The sequence below is a fragment of the Parus major genome, chromosome 8, assembly GCF_001522545.3.
Source record: "Parus major isolate Abel chromosome 8, Parus_major1.1, whole genome shotgun sequence".
NCBI classification, from domain to species: domain Eukaryota; kingdom Metazoa; phylum Chordata; class Aves; order Passeriformes; family Paridae; genus Parus; species Parus major.
The window spans coordinates 260,089-281,798 of record NC_031777.1 but is presented as its reverse complement, the minus strand read 5'-3'; the positions used below and the strand labels follow the sequence as shown (position 1 = coordinate 281,798).

General features: G+C 42.0%; 1 protein-coding gene across 1 annotated transcript in view; it reads left to right on the top strand.

Annotated features, from left to right (window-relative positions):
• MTA1 (metastasis associated 1) overlaps window positions 1-21,710 on the top strand; it is a 63,481-nt gene that overhangs the window by 13,186 nt on the left and 28,585 nt on the right. The window contains exons 4-11 of the mRNA XM_015635612.2: window positions 524-650; window positions 819-882; window positions 5,971-6,088; window positions 7,615-7,717; window positions 9,726-9,825; window positions 11,233-11,421; window positions 12,478-12,552; window positions 18,824-18,882. Of these exons, the coding sequence (XP_015491098.1) occupies window positions 524-650; window positions 819-882; window positions 5,971-6,088; window positions 7,615-7,717; window positions 9,726-9,825; window positions 11,233-11,421; window positions 12,478-12,552; window positions 18,824-18,882 (835 nt within the window). The remainder of the gene's footprint in view (window positions 1-523; window positions 651-818; window positions 883-5,970; window positions 6,089-7,614; window positions 7,718-9,725; window positions 9,826-11,232; window positions 11,422-12,477; window positions 12,553-18,823; window positions 18,883-21,710) is intronic.

Sequence of the window (21,710 nt, the reverse complement as noted above, 5' to 3'; positions counted from 1 at the left end):
GGCCTCAGGCTCTTGGTTACATTCCAGATAATCTTGTGGCTGGGGAGAGTACAAAATAACACTGATTAATAAACTGCCCATTCCAGTGGGCATTTCCTGCAGGGCTGTTCAAGCTGGGATGGGACAATGTGATGTCCTGAAAGAGGAGTAGGGTTTGCAGTAACTGGTGCCTGGCAAAGAGGAAAGACTTCACTTTGCCTCACTCATTGGTGTGCCAGCTTCTACCTGATGAGTCTCATGCACTGATGGTCTCAAAAACCCCTCTCTGTCTCAGATTTGTGTGACTTTCAGCTTGGTGTGACCTGTGTGTGCCTGGGGTGGTTTGATGATGGTGGTGAATAAATAAAATTCTTCACAGGCATCATTTCAAGGATCTGTACTAATTACATAATTGTTCAATTGGCCAAAATGTTACATTAAATCTGATTAAAGTTTGTTATTTAGCAAAGGTTTTGGAGCAGGTCATTCTGATTTGCTCAAAGTGAATACTTGTTCTTGATCAATGTTGTCTCTTTACAACTAGGAGAAATGGAAGAAGAGATGGAAAATCCAGAGATGGTTGATTTACCAGAAAAACAGAAGCATCAGCTACGACATCGTGAGTTGTTTCTCTCACGACAGCTGGAATCTCTGCCAGCCACACACATTAGGTAATGAATGTTTTCTTCCATTTTATTAAAAAATCATACAGCACTGTTTCTTTTTCCAAGTACTCTTCTATGTAAGATTGAGTCCTGTGTACAACTTGAGTAAAACCATCCTGTGAACCACACGAGCATTTAAGATGTTTCTTTCATGAGATGTTTCTCTTTTTTTAGGGGCAAATGCAGCGTTACTCTGTTAAATGAGACAGAATCCCTTAAATCATACCTGGAACGGGAGGTAGGAACCATTTTGTGCTTTGTAAAGCTTGAACAGTTTATTCTGGCACAATTCAGGTTTGGTGCCTATTTGCAAGTTTTCTAAAAGGAGTTTTTAATTTCTGCATGTTCTGGGCATTGACAATGGGAAGTTTTAGGCTCTGTACAATCTTCATTGTGCATAAAACTTTGTGGATCTGGGGACCAGACCAAGAAAACCCAACTTGCTCATCAGTGTGGCAGGGCTGAGAGTTCCAGCTGATGCCCTGGGAGATGCAGTAATTGTAGAGGAGGGAGCCAAACAGCAAACTGTGTTTCTCTGTATTTGCTTTATCCTGAAATCACACAGATTTATGTTAGTATGCTTTAAGCTTGATCTCAACTCAGATTTTTGAGGAGCTTAGTTCCCTTTTCTTTGAGTTCACTGGTCAAAATACTTACCTGGAGTCCTTCATATGCCAGCACTGACACTTAAATCCTTGAAAAATTGCTTGTCAGATAACATCTGACAAAAATTTACCCAGTCTGTCTCTTTAAAGGTATCTCTAACCAAACACTTGAAACTGAATTGTCTTGCACAGTTAAACACCATTCAGAATATAAATATTGGGCTTTACTTTTCCAGGTACTTTGTGATTTTAAAAAACTGTTGTATTTTTTAAAAGTTGTATTTCTATACCTTTAATTATGTCTAGACCTCTGGCTGCTGGCTGGGTTAGACAGTCCTGGAGTCTGACAACCTGTGAGAGATTTACTGTGGAGATTAGCAAAGAACTTCAGGATATTATTGTTTGAACACATCTGCAAGCAAATAATTTGCATTTGAAAACAGTGAAATGTTATACAAGACAGGAAATCTTGTAATTAAAAACAGTAGGGTGATAGCCATTACTGGCCCTTAGGAAAGGAGAAAACAGGCCATTTCTTGCAAGGAGCATACTGCAGTCTCTCTCATAGCTGGGCTTTCTTTTTAAATGCTTTTGTAGCTTTTTTCAGTATTTATTTAAGCATAAGATTGGTTTTAATCTGATACTTTAGTTTAAGAGAATTTTAAACAAAGCACAGGGATTAAATAGTTGAGTTTCTCTTTGGAATGTGAAACCAAAAAATGTCGGCTCTGCTGAGGGCTGCCAAGTGGCAGAGCATCAAACAAGGGATGTGGTATTCAGCAGTGCTTGTAACCAGCCCAGGATATGCCAGTTGGAAAGCAAAAGTTAATCAAAATGAAATGATTTCTGATTTTCTAGTATCCAGCTCTTAAGCAGTGTTTGCTCTCAGTTGCTCCTAACATGTTTTATTATCACTGGTGTTACAGGTGGGTGTGCTGAGACTGAAGGGATTTGCTTTCCTCTAACCATGCAATGCCCAGTTGCAGATGTGGGCACAGAAAGAGAATGTGTTTTTTCATCCTTTTGAACTTTCAAAATGCAAGATGAGTGATGTGGGTTATTTTTAGAACTGAGCAGGCACTTGGAGATTTCACAGAATGAGAGAGTTCCCTGAATGTGTCCTGTCACTTAGCATGGCATTTTGCTGTGGTGCAAACTAGCTTGGACAGATGGTAAAGAAATTAAAAGCTCAGGAACACAAATGTGCTTGGGTGGAGGGTAAAGAGTTTAAGAAAAGGAGATATGTTGCCCAATGAGTTCCTAATACTGGATGGTATTGTTTTGAACTGTTTCTTTTTTCCCCATGCCTCCTGTTCTTAATCCATCCTTTACTTTCAGGGTAGTTCCTAACATGGCTTCTGTCAGGAAAGCCTAAGCAATTCTAGGGAGTCTGGTATTTGATTTCCTAAAAGTTATGACCAGTAAAAGTAGGCTTTCAGCCCAAGGCTGTCTGCCTGGATGCAGGTTAAACAGAAAATCCAAACAGAAATTTTTAGGGAGATAGTAAGCATAGCAAAATTACATTTTTGTTATCTCTGTTCTCCTCCTCCACCCTCTCTCTGTCATCTTCCTCAGGAAGATGCCTTGTTACATTTGGAAAGCAGGCTGAAGGGGACCAGCACTGACTCTTTTACTGTGCCTGGTAAAATTGGGTTTGTAGCAGGAGTGAGGAATAGCAAGAAAGAGAGGGGGGAAAAAAGAAAAGCAACTGGCAAACCTGAATTTTCTATAGACACTTAATTCCCATGGAGATCAAGAGAAGGGCATAGCCAATTATGGCAAAAGCTCTAGATTTCCCTATTCTGCAGGAAACTATTTTGAATGTACCATCAATTTCCCTGCTCTGCCTGGCTATATCCAGAGGCTTGTGTGAATTTGCCTGCTGAGCAGATGTCTGGCATATCTGTTCCTTTTGGTAGCCCCCTAAAAATAAAGCCTTCTCTAGTTAAAATGTATCAAATACATGAAAGGAAGTTTGCAAGCTGCAATGAAGTAACCATTATTTCTGTGGTGTGCTTTCACTCTGAGCCTGTTTTCTTTCTCCAGTTTCTTGGTGACTTTGGTTCTGGGCTATAGCTGTGGGTAGGGGAGCTCTGAGCAGATATGTCTGTCTAACAGTTGAGAGAAGCAGAAATGATTCAGTTTTAACTCTTGCCAGGTCATGTTAATTTTTTTCTGAACATGTTGTTTGCGGTGAAAAGAGAAAACCCCTCTCTTTCCTCACTGCTGCAAACCCACCATACACAGTTCTGACAGCACAAAAGGAGGATTTGGAAGGGCAGTGAATCACATCACTCTTGTGAAACCCTTGTGAAAAACTCTTCTCATCATGCAGTGGTGGTCAGGAGTTCACACATGCTTTAGAGCACAGGAGGATCTGCTTTGTTTCTTAGCTTGCACTGGCACTAAGCTGACATGTATTAATGTTTTCAGCCTGCAGGAATGATTCTCATGTCTGAGGGAAGGTGGCAGTGGTATTGACTGACCTCTAGGGCTTTCAGTCTCTGTTGGATCCACACCTGGGCCCCCAGACTTCCACCTCTCCTCTGCTGAGGAGGCTCTGGATGGGGAGAAGAGACCAGAGGATTTTCATTCTTTTATTCAACCTGATTAATTAGAGACAAAAATGTATAAGACATAAACGGATAACCTGAGCCTAACAGAGATTTTGTAGAGAAAAGTCATAGTGATAACCAATAAAAGAAAAGCAATAGGACTTATAACAGTCAATTACCATGGGAGAAACCCCCTTCAGAATGTATGACTTTCCCTGGCCAAGAAAGACTAAAGAAATTGCCTGTGGAACTGGTCTTCTTTGGGGCCCACTGTGTTGTTACACTGCAGCTTGTTGCACATTTGCTGGGCAACCTGCCTTCAAAGCATTAATGTTGCACTGCATACCCTTCCTCCTGCAGTCAGGTATTTTGGGGATGGAACAAATAAAACATTGTATTTATAACCTGGAAGCCTGTGAGACAAAAGCTTTTCCTGACTTTTATTTCCACAGTGATGCATTCTCAAAATATTGCAATATCTTGAGCTTTTGAGTATGTCAGGGAGGAGGAGATGCAGGTTTCTTTACATAGATGTAACATAAATGAGTGTTCATGGGCTCTGAAGCTGCCTTCTGCCAGTAGGTTGATGTAACTTGACCCTGGTGCCTGTGGGAGTAGGATTTTTTTCAAAAGTATCATTTGCTTAGGATGCAATCAAATCCTCTGACCCCAAACCCAACTACAGACACCCCTTCCAGTTTGAAGTTCAGTTCTCCTCCAGAATTTTTGCCCTGTTACTGTGGAAACTCACAGCAATTCTTCTTTTTCTGGGGCTTTGCATGACAGATTGGGAGACTCTCTTTTCCTTTGCCACCTCTTCGTAAAGCTGAACAGGGTTTGAAACTCATGCTGGTTTTGTCCTAATTTTTGTTGCATGCTGTTGACACATACAAATATAGGGGAAGGGAAAAATGAGGTGAGCATGAAACGAGATGTATTTAAACAGCATGCCTGCTAGTGCCACAGAAATAAGGGGAGTGAAAAAATAAGCCAGAAACCTGATATGTGGTAAAATGGCACACTGCACATCCTGTTTCTGTTCAGACAATTCTCTTTCCTGGTGACCACGTTGCTGGGGACAGAGGTTACAAAAGCTCTGTTGTTCCATGTCCTGCCACAGCTCTAATCCTGCCCAGAACTGCACACTCTGCTGTGATGGAGCATACCTGCTCCATAGTTATAGCTAAGTACTTATCCATGCAGAAAAGTTTAATTACTTAAACTGTACAGTTTAAAGTAGTTAAAAAAAATGGCTCTTTGCTTTCTCTGCCCTGGCAGAACATTCTCATTCTGGAATGCCTTCTTGCTTTAATTTTACACACCCAGGTAGCGGAAGCCAAGCAGCTATTTTAGCCTTTTCCTCATCTACTTGAACAAAAGCAACAAATTAATGGATTGCCACCTGCAGCTAATTACTGCTGCTGCCAAATCTGCTGCCCCTCTCCTAATAACAAGCAGAAAGGAACGTGGTGGTTTCAGCTTGGATGGCAGCAGGCAAGAAGTTGGTCAGCAGCGCATCCCTGTGACAAGGAAAGCTGAGCACATCCCAGTCTGTATTAGCAGGAGTGGAAGGAAGGGGTTCATCTCCTCTCTTTTTATCCCTTGTGGGACCACTTGTGTAGGTTTTTGCCCAGCTTTGGGCCTTGCAGCATGAGAGACATTGACAGATTGGAGCAAGCCCAGCAGAGGCCACAGGGCTTGTCTGGAGCTTCAGGCTTCTGTGGGGTTGCTTTGGTCTGGCTGTAACACTCTGAAGTCATGCTTCAAATTGTGTGGATTGGTCACTGGCATCTAATCCTCCTGCTCTGGAATATGGGAATTGCATGGGATATGGCAATTCTGTGTTCTGGAACAGCTGATGTGACTAAAAATTGTGTCCTGGCCCTTCTGAGCCTTGCCTCATGTGCAAGAGGAGCTTTCTTCACTTCAGTTTGTGTGTTGAGAGAGAGGCTGCTGTTCAGAGCCAACACTTGCAATGTGGAAGTGGCAGCACTTTAAGGGGGTTTTAAAACTGGTGGTTCATTTACTTTTTGTTCACCCAATTGTAAAATCTATATGTAGGTAATGAAATCACGCTTAAACTGTAAAAACTTGGTAGTATGGTCACAAAGCTGAAAGTAAAAGCTAATAACACTGTTTACCTTTTTACTCTTGTTTTATTTTTAGGATTTCTTCTTTTATTCACTAGTGTATGATCCTCAACAAAAGACCCTGCTTGCTGACAAAGGAGAGATTCGAGTTGGAAACAGATACCAGGCAGATATAACAGACTTACTAAAAGAGGGTAATTCCTGTAATTTATTTAAATTGTCAAGAGTTCACGGTGAATGTGGCCACTTCTCTGTGTGAGGCCTGCCTAGGTGTGGGAGATGGTTTCCACTGCCAGGCCATGTGTGCAGCAAGGGCTGGATTTGTTGAGGCTGTTGCCCACTGAAGGCAATTAGTTCTCTTGCAAACGGGTCTTTAAATGGGCATCCATCCAAATCATAAAAGTTGTTGAAATAAATTGAATTAATGGGCTCTCTCAGAGCTTGCACTCTTTTTATTAAGAGATTTCAGAATTTCCATGGGAAACACAGATTTCCACCACATCTGTAAAGCCTTTTGTGTTTTTAATCAAGCCTCACTTCCCTGTAAGAGCCCCCTCCCAAATTACTGCCAATTAAATGCTGTCTGCCCTCATCAATTTGCCCATTACTGCCGGGTGCCTTTTCCCTGGAGCCCTCTCCCCATCCTGCTGTTGGCTGCCAGCCTGCACTTCTCACCTGCAGAACAGGCAGGAGGAGGAATTTTCTGGCTGGAGCATGTTGAGAGTTCAGCCTGCCCCCACCGTGTCATGGAGCAGAGGGACCACGAGGACACTGGCCTGAGGATGAGGGAGAAGGAGCAGGAACCAGGAATATTTATCAGATAGTATCTAACTTTAGATTTGTCTCTGCACTGCCCTACAGATCCAAAAGTGGGTGGAAAAACTGAGAAAACTGAGGAGTGTTGGCATCTAATTGTTCTTTCCTGAGGCCTGTGTAACACAGAGGGAAAGGTTTATCCATAAGAACGCATCCAATCTGGAAGGGCCAGGATGTGGAAGCAATGAGATGCTTCTGTCTTTGCTTAGAAGCTCTGCTGACACTGCTAGTCTCATGTTAAAACAGGCAAAAGAAAGCATGTCAGGACTCTTGTTTAATTTGTCTGTGAAACTGGTATTTATTCAACAGCTGGGCAAATCTCCTAAGTGAGGATGAACTACTCTGAAAGGCGTCCTGCTCCCTCAGTGGGCCAACAAAGGGCTTCAGAGAAGGATAATCACCAGATGTTTTAAAGGAAGCAGAAAGAAGAAGGGCTCAGGAGCTCCTGTATTTTACCAGGGTATTCTGGTTTAGAGTGTCTGATGCCATGGTTTCCCCCCTAGAAAAGCAGGTGGGAACCAGCTACTCTTTCCCTGCTCAGAGCAGCTGGGAGTGTGTTTTCCTGGAGCTGCTGCAAGATAAAGGAGGAAGACAGACAAGCTGGGGAAAGAAACTGAAAAGAAATTGTCTAGTTGGGAGAAAGATGCACTCTGTTTCCCATGACACATCCTCTGACAGCAGTTTGTGAAAATCTGATTGCCCAGTTTGGATGAGCTGTGTTGCTGTGTCTGTCAAGCTAAATTTGTCACATACAAATAAGTGAGTGAAATTTTCACAGTGGTCTGTCAGGCAGAGTAAGAGATAGGCTAAAAGTGACATTATTGTGAGATAAAAAAAATAATCTAGGAAGTACTTCTATTTTAAAAGAGCCATACTAAATCCTTCTGATTTGTTTTTCAACCAGGTGAGGACGATGGAAGAGATCAGTCAAAACTTGAAACAAAAGTTTGGGAAGCCTTTAACCCACTAGTAGACAAGCAGATAGACCAGTTCCTGGTGGTAGCACGGTAAGAGCATTCCACCTCTCCTTTGAAGTAAATGTCTGTGACTCTTCCAAGCACTTTCCCATGTTCTTCTTTATTTTATTAGCATGAGTGCTGGTTCTGGTTGCTTGATTCACTTGCTGCATTTTAAGATGAGGTACATTTTACATGCCTTTGTGGGAATAGCATGACTTCAGGATCAGCTCCTCAGATTTACAGCTTGGTTTCATAAAAGCAAAGCAAGTTGCATGTGAAAGTGATCCAGTAATTGGTGAGGTTTTTTGAATACTTTGGTCAGCATGCAGAAGACTCAGTGAATTAAATTCTTGGCAGCTCTTTGCTCTGTCCATTTACTGCCTTTTCCAAAACCTGTGACACTTTTAACATCCATTAATGGTTTGCTAAGAATTCTCATGACAGGCTGAGGATACTTTCTGATGCCTAGGTTCCAAGAGGTAGGCACAATAAAATAAAACCCTGCACATCTGTACTGATGTTGTTTCCATTTAAGCCCAAAGAGATCTTTCTTGATCAAATGTTTATTTATTAAATCTTCCTTTATTAAGTGTTCTTGACCTAATTCTTTGATCAAGATATTTCTATAAACAGAAGCCTGTATTAAACTTTAGGCTCCCATAGCAATTGGTTACTGAATAATTTAGGGGGAAAAAGTGCACAGGTGACACTCTCCAAATTCTCTGTGTTTTAGGTGGTGTTTTCATAGATCAGCCCTGGTCCTACCTCTTTTTTTTGTTTTTTTCCTCCCCTTCCCCCTCTTGAGCTTTCATGTGGTTTGGTGTGTAGTGGCTGTGGAGCTGCTTTGTGATGGGAGTTTGCACCTTGTGCAGGGTTTGGGTGGCAGAGCTGGTTTTAGTGGTTCTTTCTGGCAGTTCAGTGCTGCCCACTGGGTTTGAGGGTGCCACGAGGTGCAGGCTGTGAGGAGAATCACTGTAAAGATGAGTGCAGGAATTGCTTCTGTTCACAATCAGCAAAGTTCCAGTTTATAGTAAGTTCACACACACACACAGAAGGATCAGCTCAGCTGAAGCTGGGCATGGGGGAGTTGTGGGGCAGGGCTGGGGATAGTGACTGGGAGGCTGGGAGAGGGTGAAGTGTGAATCAGACACTTGGGTGGGGGAGGCTGCTTTGGGTTTTGGCCAAACTTCGTTGTTTGATGACAACTACTGCTCAAACATTTACCTTTCCTTCTCCTGCACTGCTTGGCACTAGTGTGTTCCTCTGTGCTCTCTGTTTGGGGAAGTGACCTGAGTGGAGGGTGAAAAACCCAACCCACCTTTTTTTGTTGTTGTAGTTGCTCAGAGGAGTTCAGCTCCAGTTCACTGTGCAGGAGCACGAGTGTTTCACCCATGTGGGGTGGCAAGCAGGCAGGGGAGTAGGAATTTTGAGAACTGATATTTGTTACAGCTTTCTCCAACTTATTTCTTTAGGAATAAGTGTGGGGCTTCTGGTCTAAGGTGAAGAAATGATGAGTTGTGAAGTATTTGAGAAGGGCTGTGTTATGCAGGCTTTATGATCTATATTATACAATGTTAAGTTGTAAAATAATATCATTTCTAATTTTCTGAAACTTTTAGAAAAACACATTGCTGCATTTTTTGTGTCTGATCTTGGCATCTGCCTCTGTGCCTTTGGGCAGTGCAGCACTGCTCTTGCCATTGAGGAAGAGACTACTGTCATTCATAAAGCTTGCCTGTGCTCTGTTCCTGTTGCAGCTCAAGTCTGTTGGGAGATAAGGGACAAGAGAGGAGCTCAGGACTCCCTGTTGGTGACCCTTGAGTCTTTCTCTGTTTCCTCTCCCATGCCTAAGGCTCTTCAGTCACATGAACTAAATAAAGTGTTCACAGTAACAAACCACCTTTGGAGAGAGTGGTCTCTGGCTCAGGATGAGCTCCAAACCATGTGATCTCGTAGCTGGGAAGTGGAGTCTGCTCATCTCAGAAAGTGTTGGCTGGATGTTTATATTTATGCTGGATTTGCACACAAAGTTAACGCTGGGTTTCATTTCTTTCAGCTCTGTTGGTACATTTGCCCGAGCCCTGGATTGCAGTAGTTCTGTCAGACAGCCAAGTTTGCACATGAGTGCTGCAGCAGCCTCCAGGGACATCACACTGGTAAGATTTATTTTAAGGGACCTTAAGTTCGTGAGAGATGCAAAATACTCACCTCAGCATTAACAGTTGGCAAAGAGAGAGTGGCAGATGGATTGTAATTGTGGCTTGCTGTGAAGCAGACCCTGCCTTTGTAAAGGAATCCTTTAGTTACAGATGAAGTAACTTTTTCTGGCTTTGTGCCTCTTATGATCTGTCATGGATAATACTATGAGAAAATTTGATTTTTTTTTTTTTTGCTTAGTTTTATTACAGTATTCTGATGACATGCTTGACAGCCCATCCCTTGCATGGGCTCAGTAGCTCTCTTGAGAAGAATGCAAATTATTGTCTGCCTGGCTGTGATGTTAAAATGCCAGAATGCCATTCTCCATCACTTCCTCAGCTCCAGGCTGTCACTGCCATCCTTGGGCAAGATTTACCAAGGATGTCTGGGACAAAAGCTTGTGGTCAGATAAGAAATGTCAGTAGATGTTGTTCTCCTTGATGAGCTCCAGTTTAGAGTACCTGAGGAGCAGTGATATGTTAACATTTCATAACCATAAATGTTGCTGAGTAGATCCAGGAAAGGGAAAAAGCTTGAACCTTTATGCTACAGAAAGTTTCATAAAAATTTGAATAAAACTTATGAAGTCTCCAGAGGACTGTTATCAACACCTCACCTCATAACTGGAGTAATGTAAACTTACATGCAGAACAAATTCTAGTCTAGAACAGTGTAGGTTAATTATGCACGTGCACAAAGCTGGTATGATGAAAGGCAAATAACATCCTGATTAAAACTGCAGAAATGGGGAAATAAAGCCAAGCTTTCATTTACTAATAGCAATTCCTCCCTCGCAGCATGTTCTCAACCCTTGTAAATCACAAGTTGCAGACAGCCATGGCTCGACTTTCTGAGGAGTAATTGCCCCTGAGAGTCATTCTTTTTTCCTACTCGGCTGTGATGTGTGACTTAACTTGACTCTTTGTTGAGGTTTCTGCCCTTTTTTTGGGGGGATGTATACATGGCTTGCTGCTCTTGTTTTCCTTATTTGAAATTTCTGTTTATTATTTGACAAAGAAAGTGCATGGCTATGTCTGTGAGGAAATGCCCTTGGATCTCTGTCTCCATGCCCCATCCTGGGGTGACTGGATCTATCCTGTGCATTTTCTTACCAGCAGTGCTGCAGTGGTGGTGCTGGTGAGGAGCTGATAGGAATAATTGATACACAAGGGATTGTTAGGTTTGTATGCTGAAAACCACAGTCAGTGTGAGGTTGGAACCAGCTTTTACTGACTTTTTTTTTAGGTACAGAATACTGCACCTTCAAATCTCAGTGCAGAATTTGTCATTGCTGTTCCACTGTTGAACATTTTCCCCCCAGTTACTTGTCCTTACATTTTTCTTTCTGCTTTCCAACCCCACAGTTCCATGCTATGGACACTTTGCACAAAAATGTCTATGACATTTCCAAGGCAATCTCAGCACTTGTGCCACAAGGTGGGCCAGTCCTGTGCAGAGATGAGATGGAGGAGTGGTCTGCTTCAGAGGCAAACCTTTTTGAGGAAGCACTAGAAAAATATGGAAAAGATTTCACTGACATTCAGCAAGATTTTGTAAGTATATAAATGGGGCCCCCATGGGGACAGGCTCTGGTTGGTGACAGAGCTGGCTTGCAGCTTGTCTAGGAAAAAAACCCCTGTGTTTTTCATTGTGTTGAACAAGGGGGCTTTGAGCTGGAGCATGTCAAGTGAGGAAAGGCAGACTTCACACTGGTGACAGCCTGGTGTACAGTCAGAATTTCAAATCACAGATGATGGCTTTTCCTTTAGAAACGCTAATTTAGGATCATCTGTTCCACTACAGCTGAGGGAGGGTGCAGGAAAGTGTTGTGACAGCCAAGATGCTCTAGATTAATTTGTGTTTGAAGGAGAATAAGTACTGGGCCTTCTGAAACATGAAAATGTAGTCACCTTTACAGTGTGGTCCCAGAAGTGTCCTGTAGTTTGGCCAAAGCACCACCCTAGGTGCTCAGGCTGCAGATTGAATGGAGCACTGGAAGGAGAGCCAAGTTTCACTGTGCTGTTGTTCAATTCCTCTGGAACAAAACAAGTAGTTTCAGTGTTGTTTGTCCTGTGCTCTAATCTCTTAGAGGGACTTGGAAACAGCAGCACTCTGTGGTCCTGCTGAAATCCTCATGCTGCTCACGCAGAACAGAGCTGGCAGGGCACAGTTCTGTTGGTGGTTTGTTTTGGTTTGGTTTTTTTTTAATGGGCCAGCTCTATTGAAGCCAGGCATGTCAGAACTGTGATCCTGTAGTTGTGACTCTTGCTTCAGTCTGCTGCTGGAGCAGAGGGTCTGAGCCTGTGGGCTCCCTTCACATTGTGCCTCTCTGGAATCACTGCTCACTGCTGTGAGCCAGTGCAGCATGAAGATTTACCTGCAGCCTGTTCCACTTCTACACTGAAAGCTCAGAGTATTCTGAAAAGGCATGTAATTTAATATGGGTCCCATGTGCATCTAATCCACTTTGTAGATTCAGACTGTCTGTTTTTTTGAGGTTTAGTAGTTGCAAGACTCTGCTGCAGCAGTCAGTCAGAAGAATCCTGTGAATTTCAGTGAGACTGTGCCAGCTCCCTTCAGTAAATGCTGCTTTTCCTTTGTGTCCCCAGCTCCCATGGAAGTCCTTAACAAGCATTATAGAATATTACTATATGTGGAAAACTACAGACAGATACGTTCAGCAGGTAAGAGAGCCAGAATCACCTCTCTCATTCTAACTGAAGTTGTTTTTCTTGCCTGTGAAACCAAGCTTTGTTTCTCTATTCTCCCTCTTGGGGTTCAGCCTTTCCAGTGGGTGAGTTCTGTTATGATCAGAACAATCTCTTGTCCCTAAACTCATCAGCCCTTCTGTAGATAAAAACAGAATTGGCAGGAGTGCATTCTTCTCATGTTTGCTGCTACCCTGTTTGCTCAGAGCTTTCTAATGTCTGGTTTGGAATTCAGCAGAGGAAGGAAGGCAGAGCAGTTGCTTTTTGGCTGTGGAGTTGAAGGTCAGTGTTACCTTCAGTGACTTTTTGGGGGGCAGATGCTGTACAAGAGCCCCTGATTGCCCAGCACTGCCTGCCCATGACTGCAGGGGCAGATGCAGGAGGCTGCAATGTCAGCTCTGAGTCAAGTGTTCACCTGGGAAATGTCACTGCCTCAAATTCCCAGACTCCTTATACTGGAGAATCACCTCTCACTACTGTTCACAATCATTTGTGTCTCTGCTTGTTTCAGTACAAAGGCTGGCTGGTCCCTGAAACAAGGCAAGCACAATGCAAAGTCTGGCAGAGTATCAGTTGCTGAAAACTACTTCTGATATTTAACAGGAAAACTGAGTAAAAGAAGGGAGAAATTTAGAATGGATTTTTCATTATAATTATCAGTCCTAAGCTGAGGCATCTGTTTGAAGTATTAGAAAAAGTGGAATTGAGACAATGTCCTGCCTTGTTTCCTTGGAAATTCAGCCTGGGGTAAAGACTAGATGCCTGAGGCACTGACCAGTGTTTACCACGTGCTGTAGTGTGATTTTTACCATTTTCTCTCTGGTTGGGGCACTGTTGAAATTACATGGAATTACCCTCATGACAAATCTTTTTTTACATCAATTATATTTCACTTTAAATAAAAATATTAGTATCATCCTGATTCCACTATTTCCCCAAGTTCATTCTTTGACTGAAACTTTTCCTCTCAGATAGGAAATGGGTGGTAGGAACACATGATGGTGATGGAAGCTGGCATGATGGGGAAGAATAATACTCATGTTTTTCCCTTCCCCATTGCTTTCTCCATTTTCCTAAAGTTTGTTTTAACACAGGCAAAACTGCAGAGGAGATAATTATGTAAAGGCTTTAATTATTTGTTTTTGCAGCAATTAAAAAACACAACAAGCCTGTGGTTTCTTACACTGGTTTATTCTATTCCTGAGCACTGGGTTTGGACTCTAGCTTGTGCTGTACCTTAAATGTGCTGCCCAGGAGTTTGCCAGGGAGTGGGATTTGGGGAAAACTTCCAATTAGAGACTCAGCACTTAGGGGACAGTAGAAGCTGAGCAGGTAGAAGTTGCAGAGCAGAGATACCACATCAATTAGCTCTGAACTGAGCTGAAGACCTCATCTCAAATTCCCAGCTTGTACAAGCAAATAATACCATGAAGCATTTATAAAAACCCTGAGAGAGCTATCTATATGTAACCACAAAGAGAAAGCATAGGAAGTTGTAGTTCAAATAAATGGTGTATTACATTTCTATTTTACTTGATGAGTGCAGTGTCTTTGACAAAGTACATCTGTTGCCATTTTTTCCATCTGTTTCTTCATAGTGTTTATTCTGTGCAGACTCTTCCCTTGGACTAATACCACAAAATGGTTCTGAGGCTGACAGCATTTTTCTACATAAGATATTGAAAGTATCCCAAGTAAGGACATGCAAAGTGTGTACCTCGAGTTTTTGCACTTCCAATTCCCTCTTTCCAAGAATGTGATTAAATTATATTCCAAGTCTGTATGTTACAGGGTTTAATAAAAGTATTAATAATCTCGCTTATTCTGGTCAAATTTTTGGCTGAATGAACATTAAACATGCATTTGAATTGTCTCTTCCTGTGAGTTACAAAACATAGGAATGAAGATTTGTGTCACCAGCCAATTGCCTTCTTGGATGAAGAAGCAACAGTTAGCTGGGAGCTGTTTCCATCCTTCTGGATTTCTGTATTTCCCTTGATGTTTTCTTGGCAGGAGAAAACACTGCTGTAATACTGAATCACAATTTCTGTTTCTTGCCATTGAGGAAGGGACATTTTGGGTTGCCTGTGACAGAAGGGCCCTTCTGAGAACTGAACAATAACTTGTAGTCATGTTTGGTGTACCTGAGATCAGGCTGAGTGCAGCACTGCCTTGTCTCAGGAGTAGGGCACCGAGGTGGAGATGTCTGCAAATTGGCTTCTTCTGCAGCATGCACTTGCATCTCTTACCCAGTAATTTTTATTTGGCTTTAGCCATGCTTTTGGGGATTAGCAGCATAAGCAGGAGCTCAGTCATCTCGAGAAGGACTGACCCTCCAAGAGCAGAGCTGCTAGAAGGGCTAATCCTGCCACGATGTCAGCACAGAACTGGAGGTTTAGTGCAGGTCCACAGTGATCCCAAGAGCTGTCCTATCAATAAGAGCCTTTCAGAGCTGTCCTGAACAAAATGAGGGTGATACATTCCAAATTCAGTACCCTGGGTCTCCTCTGAACATGTTCTTCTCCTGGGACAGATTTTCTGTGTCTGTTTCTGATTAAGGAAGGTTTGAAATGGCTTTGACCAATCGACAGCTCTTTGTTGGCTTCTCCCAGTGATTTGAGAGCTCTGAGGGTTGATGTGGTGTTTGGCTATGCCTGGATTTTCATTTGGTCAGAGGTTGAGTTCTTACATAGTTGTGAATTCCAGGGTGGGGTTTTTTTAAGACTAAATACTTCTACTGTTGTGCTTATCATTAGAGGAAGTCCTGAAAACTTTAAAAGATTAAACTTACCATAGGCTGAGACAAGATTGGGACATGACTGTGGCTGATGACTGAATTACTCACATTCTTTCTGAGAGTTAAGGGCTTGAATTTACTTTTCCCATTTTTATTTGTTTCTGAGGAGCAGGTAACTTCAAGGGGAAAATCAAATACTATCAATTTCTACTGTTCTATTTTTTATGTGGAAGTGCCATTAGAGAAGTATAGGAGGAGTGAGTAGACAGAGAAAGTTTGGCTTAAGGTCTGCATGGTGAGAACATGCCATGGAAAGTGGAAGTGCCCTTCTATTTGACTCAGTGGGGTTGGGATCTCTGGGTCAGTCTTGATTCAGTTTGACAGAAAACATCTTTGTGGAGGCATTCAAGCCTGCTTTGTACCTAGCCCAGAGCTGTGAGTGATGCCTTAATGTACCAGCCTTCATTAAGTCCTGTGTGCTGAAGTGTAGAGAAAACATCAGTGAGAGGTTTTTCCACTTTTGTGGCATGTTTTATCCCCAAACACCTCCTGCTGAACCTGTGGTAATATGGAACTCAGTCACCTGCCAAAACTGCCAGATACCATAGGTACAACCCATCCATTCTGAGATGTGTTGATGGAGCACCAGCAGCTGGGAGCATTTCTCTCAAATATACCACAGACTAATTCCCTCTTCTGTCCCACCTCCCTGACCTCTGTTGTATGCTCAGAGGCTTGAAAAAAACCCCAACAAACAGCCTGAAAGTTCTCCTCTGAAGCCAGAAGATGTAATTTGTCTTTCCTATCATAAACTAATGAAGGCTTAACATTGGAGGGTGTCTGAGGCATCCCCAGCCCAGCTCTTGTGTTGTGGATGTTGAAATACCCACAGTGTTCCTGGATTACTTCTGTTATTTCCTCTTTATAAATGTTCACTCTCTAGAAAAATGACCACAAACATTTGCTCTGATATGTCATTATAAAACTCTTTCAAGCTCAGTGGATAGCATGTCACATCTGGGAGAGGATATATAAAAGACAGATGTTTGCACCAACTTGAATAAACAGTGCTTAGTGCTTTAATCCCTTGGTCCCTGTGGGAGAGACAAGTTGGTAATATCTTCCTTTTATAGATGGGGAAAATATGATGAGGTAAATAAGAGGATATACTTAAGATCTGTGTATATAAACAACTCAGAAAAAGATTTTCTTTTTAGACCAAACTACTAGAAAAAGTTACAAATGTTCTGGGTTTTTCTTGGGGGTGAGGACATTCATAACTACATCAGACAGCATTAAGAATTTATGGCATAAATATGCTTCAGGCACAGATCAATTAATAACTGGCAAAGGACCTAGCAAAGCACTCTTGCAGGAAAGGGATTATTCTCAAGTTGTACACAACTACATTTCAGGCACCTTTCTTTTTATCTTCTGGGATCAGTCACTGTCAGGCAATAGGAAACTCATTATCTGCCCACAGGTACTTGGTGCAAAGCCTCTTCTTGGCCAGGACTTTGTGGTACCTTCTGGAAAATAGCTCCAGAAAAATCTTAACTCATGCTAAGAACTCCATGTCATCAGTCACAAAGGAAATCCGTGGGGTGAGGTTAACATTCATCACCTGTTTACTAAAATACTGCTTAATACCCTGAATTAGCCACGTCCCCAAGGCAAATGGCTTTATGTTGTGCACAGGAGAATATTGCAGTTGCTGATGATGCTTTGTGCCTGGATGAAGCTCTTGCATTCATACATTTCCAAAACTGTCATAACATAATGATGCCAGATAGTCCCCTTGGGAGATGATGTCAAGAAAACTGCAGCTTTTTCCTCTCACAATCTAGAAACTTAAAAAGCACTACAGTTCCCTACCAGTGTAAGTTTCCTGAATTTCCTTTCTCAAGGAAATTGGATTCTGGTGCTGCTCATCAAGCAGCATTTTAAGCTGTTTCTCAGTGCCTGGTGGTGGATTTCCATGTATTTCTTGGGGGGACCATGAGCTCTGGAGCTGTTTGTCTGCTGATGTGGCAGTCTGTGCCTGGAGCATGAAGTCCTCTTTTTCAGCTGAGGCTGTGTGTGGAACAGGCTCCAGCTCCTGGGCTGAAGGGCACCTGAGCATGCATTTTAAGGGGTGTTTTTTTTGTGTAGCATCTCTCTGGAAGGTAGAGGAGGATTTCTGATGCTGCTTGGAGAACCATTGTGACAGCACTTCTTGGGGCCTCTCCTTGGGTGCTTTTGTTTCTTCCATAAAGATGCTCAGTTAGGGTGGTTTGAAAATGTTTAGTTTGAACAGAACCTCTTCACTTCCATCACTGATTGGCAGCAAGATGTGTGTTATCAATCCCTGCACATCTCTAGGACTGATCAGGATTTTCTCCACCAGATCTTGGTTTGGCTTCTCTCAAGGCCAGTTTTCAGGCAGCAGTTCATGTCCCAGGTTGATTTCTAAGATAGTTTGACTTTACTTGCAGGAAAAGGGGAATTCTTTAAGAGTCTAGAGAGCTGTGGTGAGGAGCTGTTGGAGTGTCCTATGGAAAATTGCTGTTTAAAACTGTCCTGATAAAAGCTTTATGCTTACAGGAAACATTTACTTTGTTGTTTCTGCTTGTGTCTGTGGTGTCTCTGCAAAAACAATTTTTATGTTTGTCCAGCTCCTCAGTGACACACTCTTCAATTTTATTATGTTTTCTGGTGCTTCCTGCTTCTATGAAGATACTGACTTCAGCTTTACAATTATTTTCCTTGACTGTAGCCTTGAGGCTACTGCATAGAAAATGTTAAGCTAGCCTGTTTGTCTGGAATATCCCCCTGCTGCTGGTTTGTCTGGAAAACATTGTCACAGCTTTATCAGACATAGCTGGTGCCAGCTTTGAGCAGAGGTTGAACTAGAGACCTCCAGAGGTTCACCCTAAATTTGTTTTGTAAATGTAATAAAGAGAGAACTTGAATCTCAGAGTGTCTCTCTTACTGTTTAAATGGTGAAGGTTTGAGTTATAAATTGACCTTCTTAATAATTGAGTTATTATTTACCTTCTTAATGTCTAAAGAAAGATATCCTGTGGCACTGAGCCTTCAGGAGTTTAGAGTATCAACACAAAAGTCTTACTTGAAACTTGGAATTGGTGGAGCTGTGATGGAGAGGTTGCATTGCTGCATCTTTTAATGTCCAGTTGGTGAATGTTATCATGGAGAATTGACAGTGACATGGCAGATTTTCTTCTGCAGGGGAAATAAAAACTTTTAAAGAAAGGAATTTGAATTGAAATGAATGGGAATTAAAAGTTTGGCCTCGTTTATAGCAGCTTGGCATCTCTGACTTTTTTGAAAAGCTACATAGTGATGTGATGCCCACAGTTGTCTTCAGTGAACATTTTCTTGTTGGAAGAAGATTTAGTGGTAGCTGCTCAGTAAATAACTGCTGAAGTCCTTGCAGGTTTACAACTTGCCTCAGGTAAGATGGCTTTTATTCTCTTTTTATTTTAACCATTTTCTTTTTTCTGTTCCAAGAAACGATTGAAAGCAGCAGAAGCAGAGAGCAAGCTAAAGCAAGTGTATATACCCAACTAGTAAGTATCTTTTGTTTTCTGTCTCATTGTAGAGGGACTGGTGTTTTCCAGCAGTTTCCATGTCCTACCAATATCTCTATTTCCTGGTTGTGCTGTCATGTTGCTCATTTCCTGCATCCTCTCTAATGTTCCCATCCTGAAGTGGCTGTTACTTATCTTCTAATTTTTATTTTTGTATGGGCTGGGAGTTGGGGACTTGCTGGCAGATCAGCATGGCTGTGAACAAAAAGGTAGCTAATTAACTGCTCAGTAATCTATCTGTTTTTCTTAATTTTTCTCAGCAGTGGATCACCACTGCATGTTTCTTTCCTATGTATCATTGTATATTAAAAATACTGTCTAATTTTTATAGGCATGCATATATTTAAAAACAAAATCACTTGTAAAATGTGTCTTGTACTGCATTTCCTCTGCATAGCCTCATCAGTAGTTATTATAATGCAGAACTTCTAGTCTACCCCTTCCTTTCACTTTTCAACTTTCACTCCCAGATATGTTCCCCTGTGTATTATCCCCAATAACTCCTTTGCTCTTTTATGCTGTCTCCTTTTAAATATTTATGAACTTCTACCATCTGTTCTGTTACTTTAGATAAAACTAATTTTTATATATTTAGCTTGCAAGACAGCCCCTTATTTCTTCTGAAAATAGAGGATCCATGATTATATGTCAATACCTCTCAGGTGAATTTACTAAAAATGAGGTGTAATATCCAGAGTGAAGCCAAATGGATTTCTTGTCACGCAATTTTTCAACAATATTGCTTTTTGTGGACGGTGTTACTCTGCAGGGGGACACTGGACATCAAATTAAAGATGAATTCACAATGTGATAAGCTCATAAAGCAAAAGGCAGTATAATTTAGTCTGCAGATGCAAAAGGATATTGCAGATGAGAGCCTGGCAGTCCTGCTGTTCTCTTGGATTGTAATGTGTGGAGGGAGGGTTTGGTGTTTGCAGGGTTGTGGTGCTCATTTGCTGATGGCTGCCTGGAGTGGCATCTTACCCTCAGCAAGGTAATTCCTGTTCCTACCTAGAGAACACACAATCAGATCAGCAACTTGCCTCCCTGCTTCAGGAAGGGATCTGGCTCTGCCCACATGGCTGCTCTTCTTGTCTCTGGCTCTGATTCCCAGTCATGGTTCATTTTATGAGTGTTACACCTTAACTTCCATATTATTTAATTGATAAAATGGGGGCTATGTTTTCCTCTTCCTTCAATATCCTTTCATGTGTGTCAGGAAGAGCAGCAATTACATGACTTACTTAAACCCACATGAATGCTTCTGCTGTTTTCTTGCTATTAATACCTCTAAAGGTGGCAGCAATTAAATATTTCTATTTTGTATTGCTTCTGCATGAGCTCAAATACAAGGTCTGGCATATAGGGACTGTATGGCTCTTACATTATCTTGTGATCTAGAAGAAGATTATATCCTTGGCTTGTAATAGCAATGCACAGTGTAGGGATCTAAATATCAATGTTATTGATTTGTCCTTCTCGTGTTACTGAGCCCATTCCTGTTTCTAGGCTTGAGCCATAATGATCTACTTGTCACCTCAAAAATAAATTACTTGATGCAGGCTGTCACAAGACCCATGCAGAAGCAAACCAGCTGATTGACTGAAACCCATTTTAACAGTAACTGGTGTAAAATTGTTGGCAGTGAGAGACTCTGGAGGATATCAGGCTCAAACAATTTTATCTTTTTTTTTTCCTCTGTCTGCCTTCCATTGATAGGGCTCTTGTTTGTTTCTCCAGTGGTAAATAGGAAAATCTAGCAGGGAGGAGGAAGATAATAAGAAAAAGAATAGAAGCTGCCTTCAAAGGTCACATACATGTTACACAGTGAAAAAAATAAGAGCTCTATGTAAGGCTTTAGAGCTGATATTTTTTAACTTGAGACTGCACCCCAAATTTATTTACACAGGTAACTGAAGCATGGAGGGTCATACAGATAATTGATGTGAGGTTATGGAGTCCTACACCAGCATCTTAGAAAAACACTTCTGACCCAGATTGAACAAGCATTTCTGTACCTCTTCCAAGAAAAGCCCTGGTTTTGGAACAGACATTTGTAGCTGACAGAACCTAATGTCTGTAAATATGGCTCTGCAATGAAGGCCTTTGGCTGAAAAGCACAAATGTGCTTTCCTGGTGAAAGCAAAAAGTGCAAAATCAGTTAAACTCGGGGAATACTGAGAAACAAATGTTTCAGTTGTTGTCTGTAGCACTGTCTCTGTCAGTGGGAGTGGTGTTGGTGCAGAAACAGAAGTCTGAATGCACAAAGAGATTCCTCATTCTCACACACCTCATCCTGCCATCCTCCAAAGTGAGTGCAGTGCTGGGGAGACCTTCATGCAGGTGTAGCCTCAGACTCTTTCTCCTTCTAGAGTGTAGCCAGACATACTCTACAGGTTGTTGTACTCTGGTTTTACTAATCTCACAGGCATCATATGTTCCATCTTCATTTTGCTGAAGATCTGGTTGTGTAGCTGGTGCTTTTTGGGGTTAGGATGTCTGAAGGCTGAGACATCCAGTTTTGTGGGGCTTTCCTCTCATTGGCTTTGATCAAAGTGGTACCAGAAGGGGTAAGAACGGAAAGGGAAGAATGAGCTGCTCCACACAATTTCCAGTCTCCAAAATGTACTGGTGAAAGATGTAACATCTGTATGTGTCAATGAATACATTCTATTTACAGGATTTCATCTGAGAATCTCAAAGAGCTTTGACAGGCTGCAAACAAAGCCTCTCAAAGGCTGTGAAGCAGGGAAATGCTGTTCTCCCTACTGTGCCCTTTTGTGAATCCAGCAGGGAAACTGGAGGAA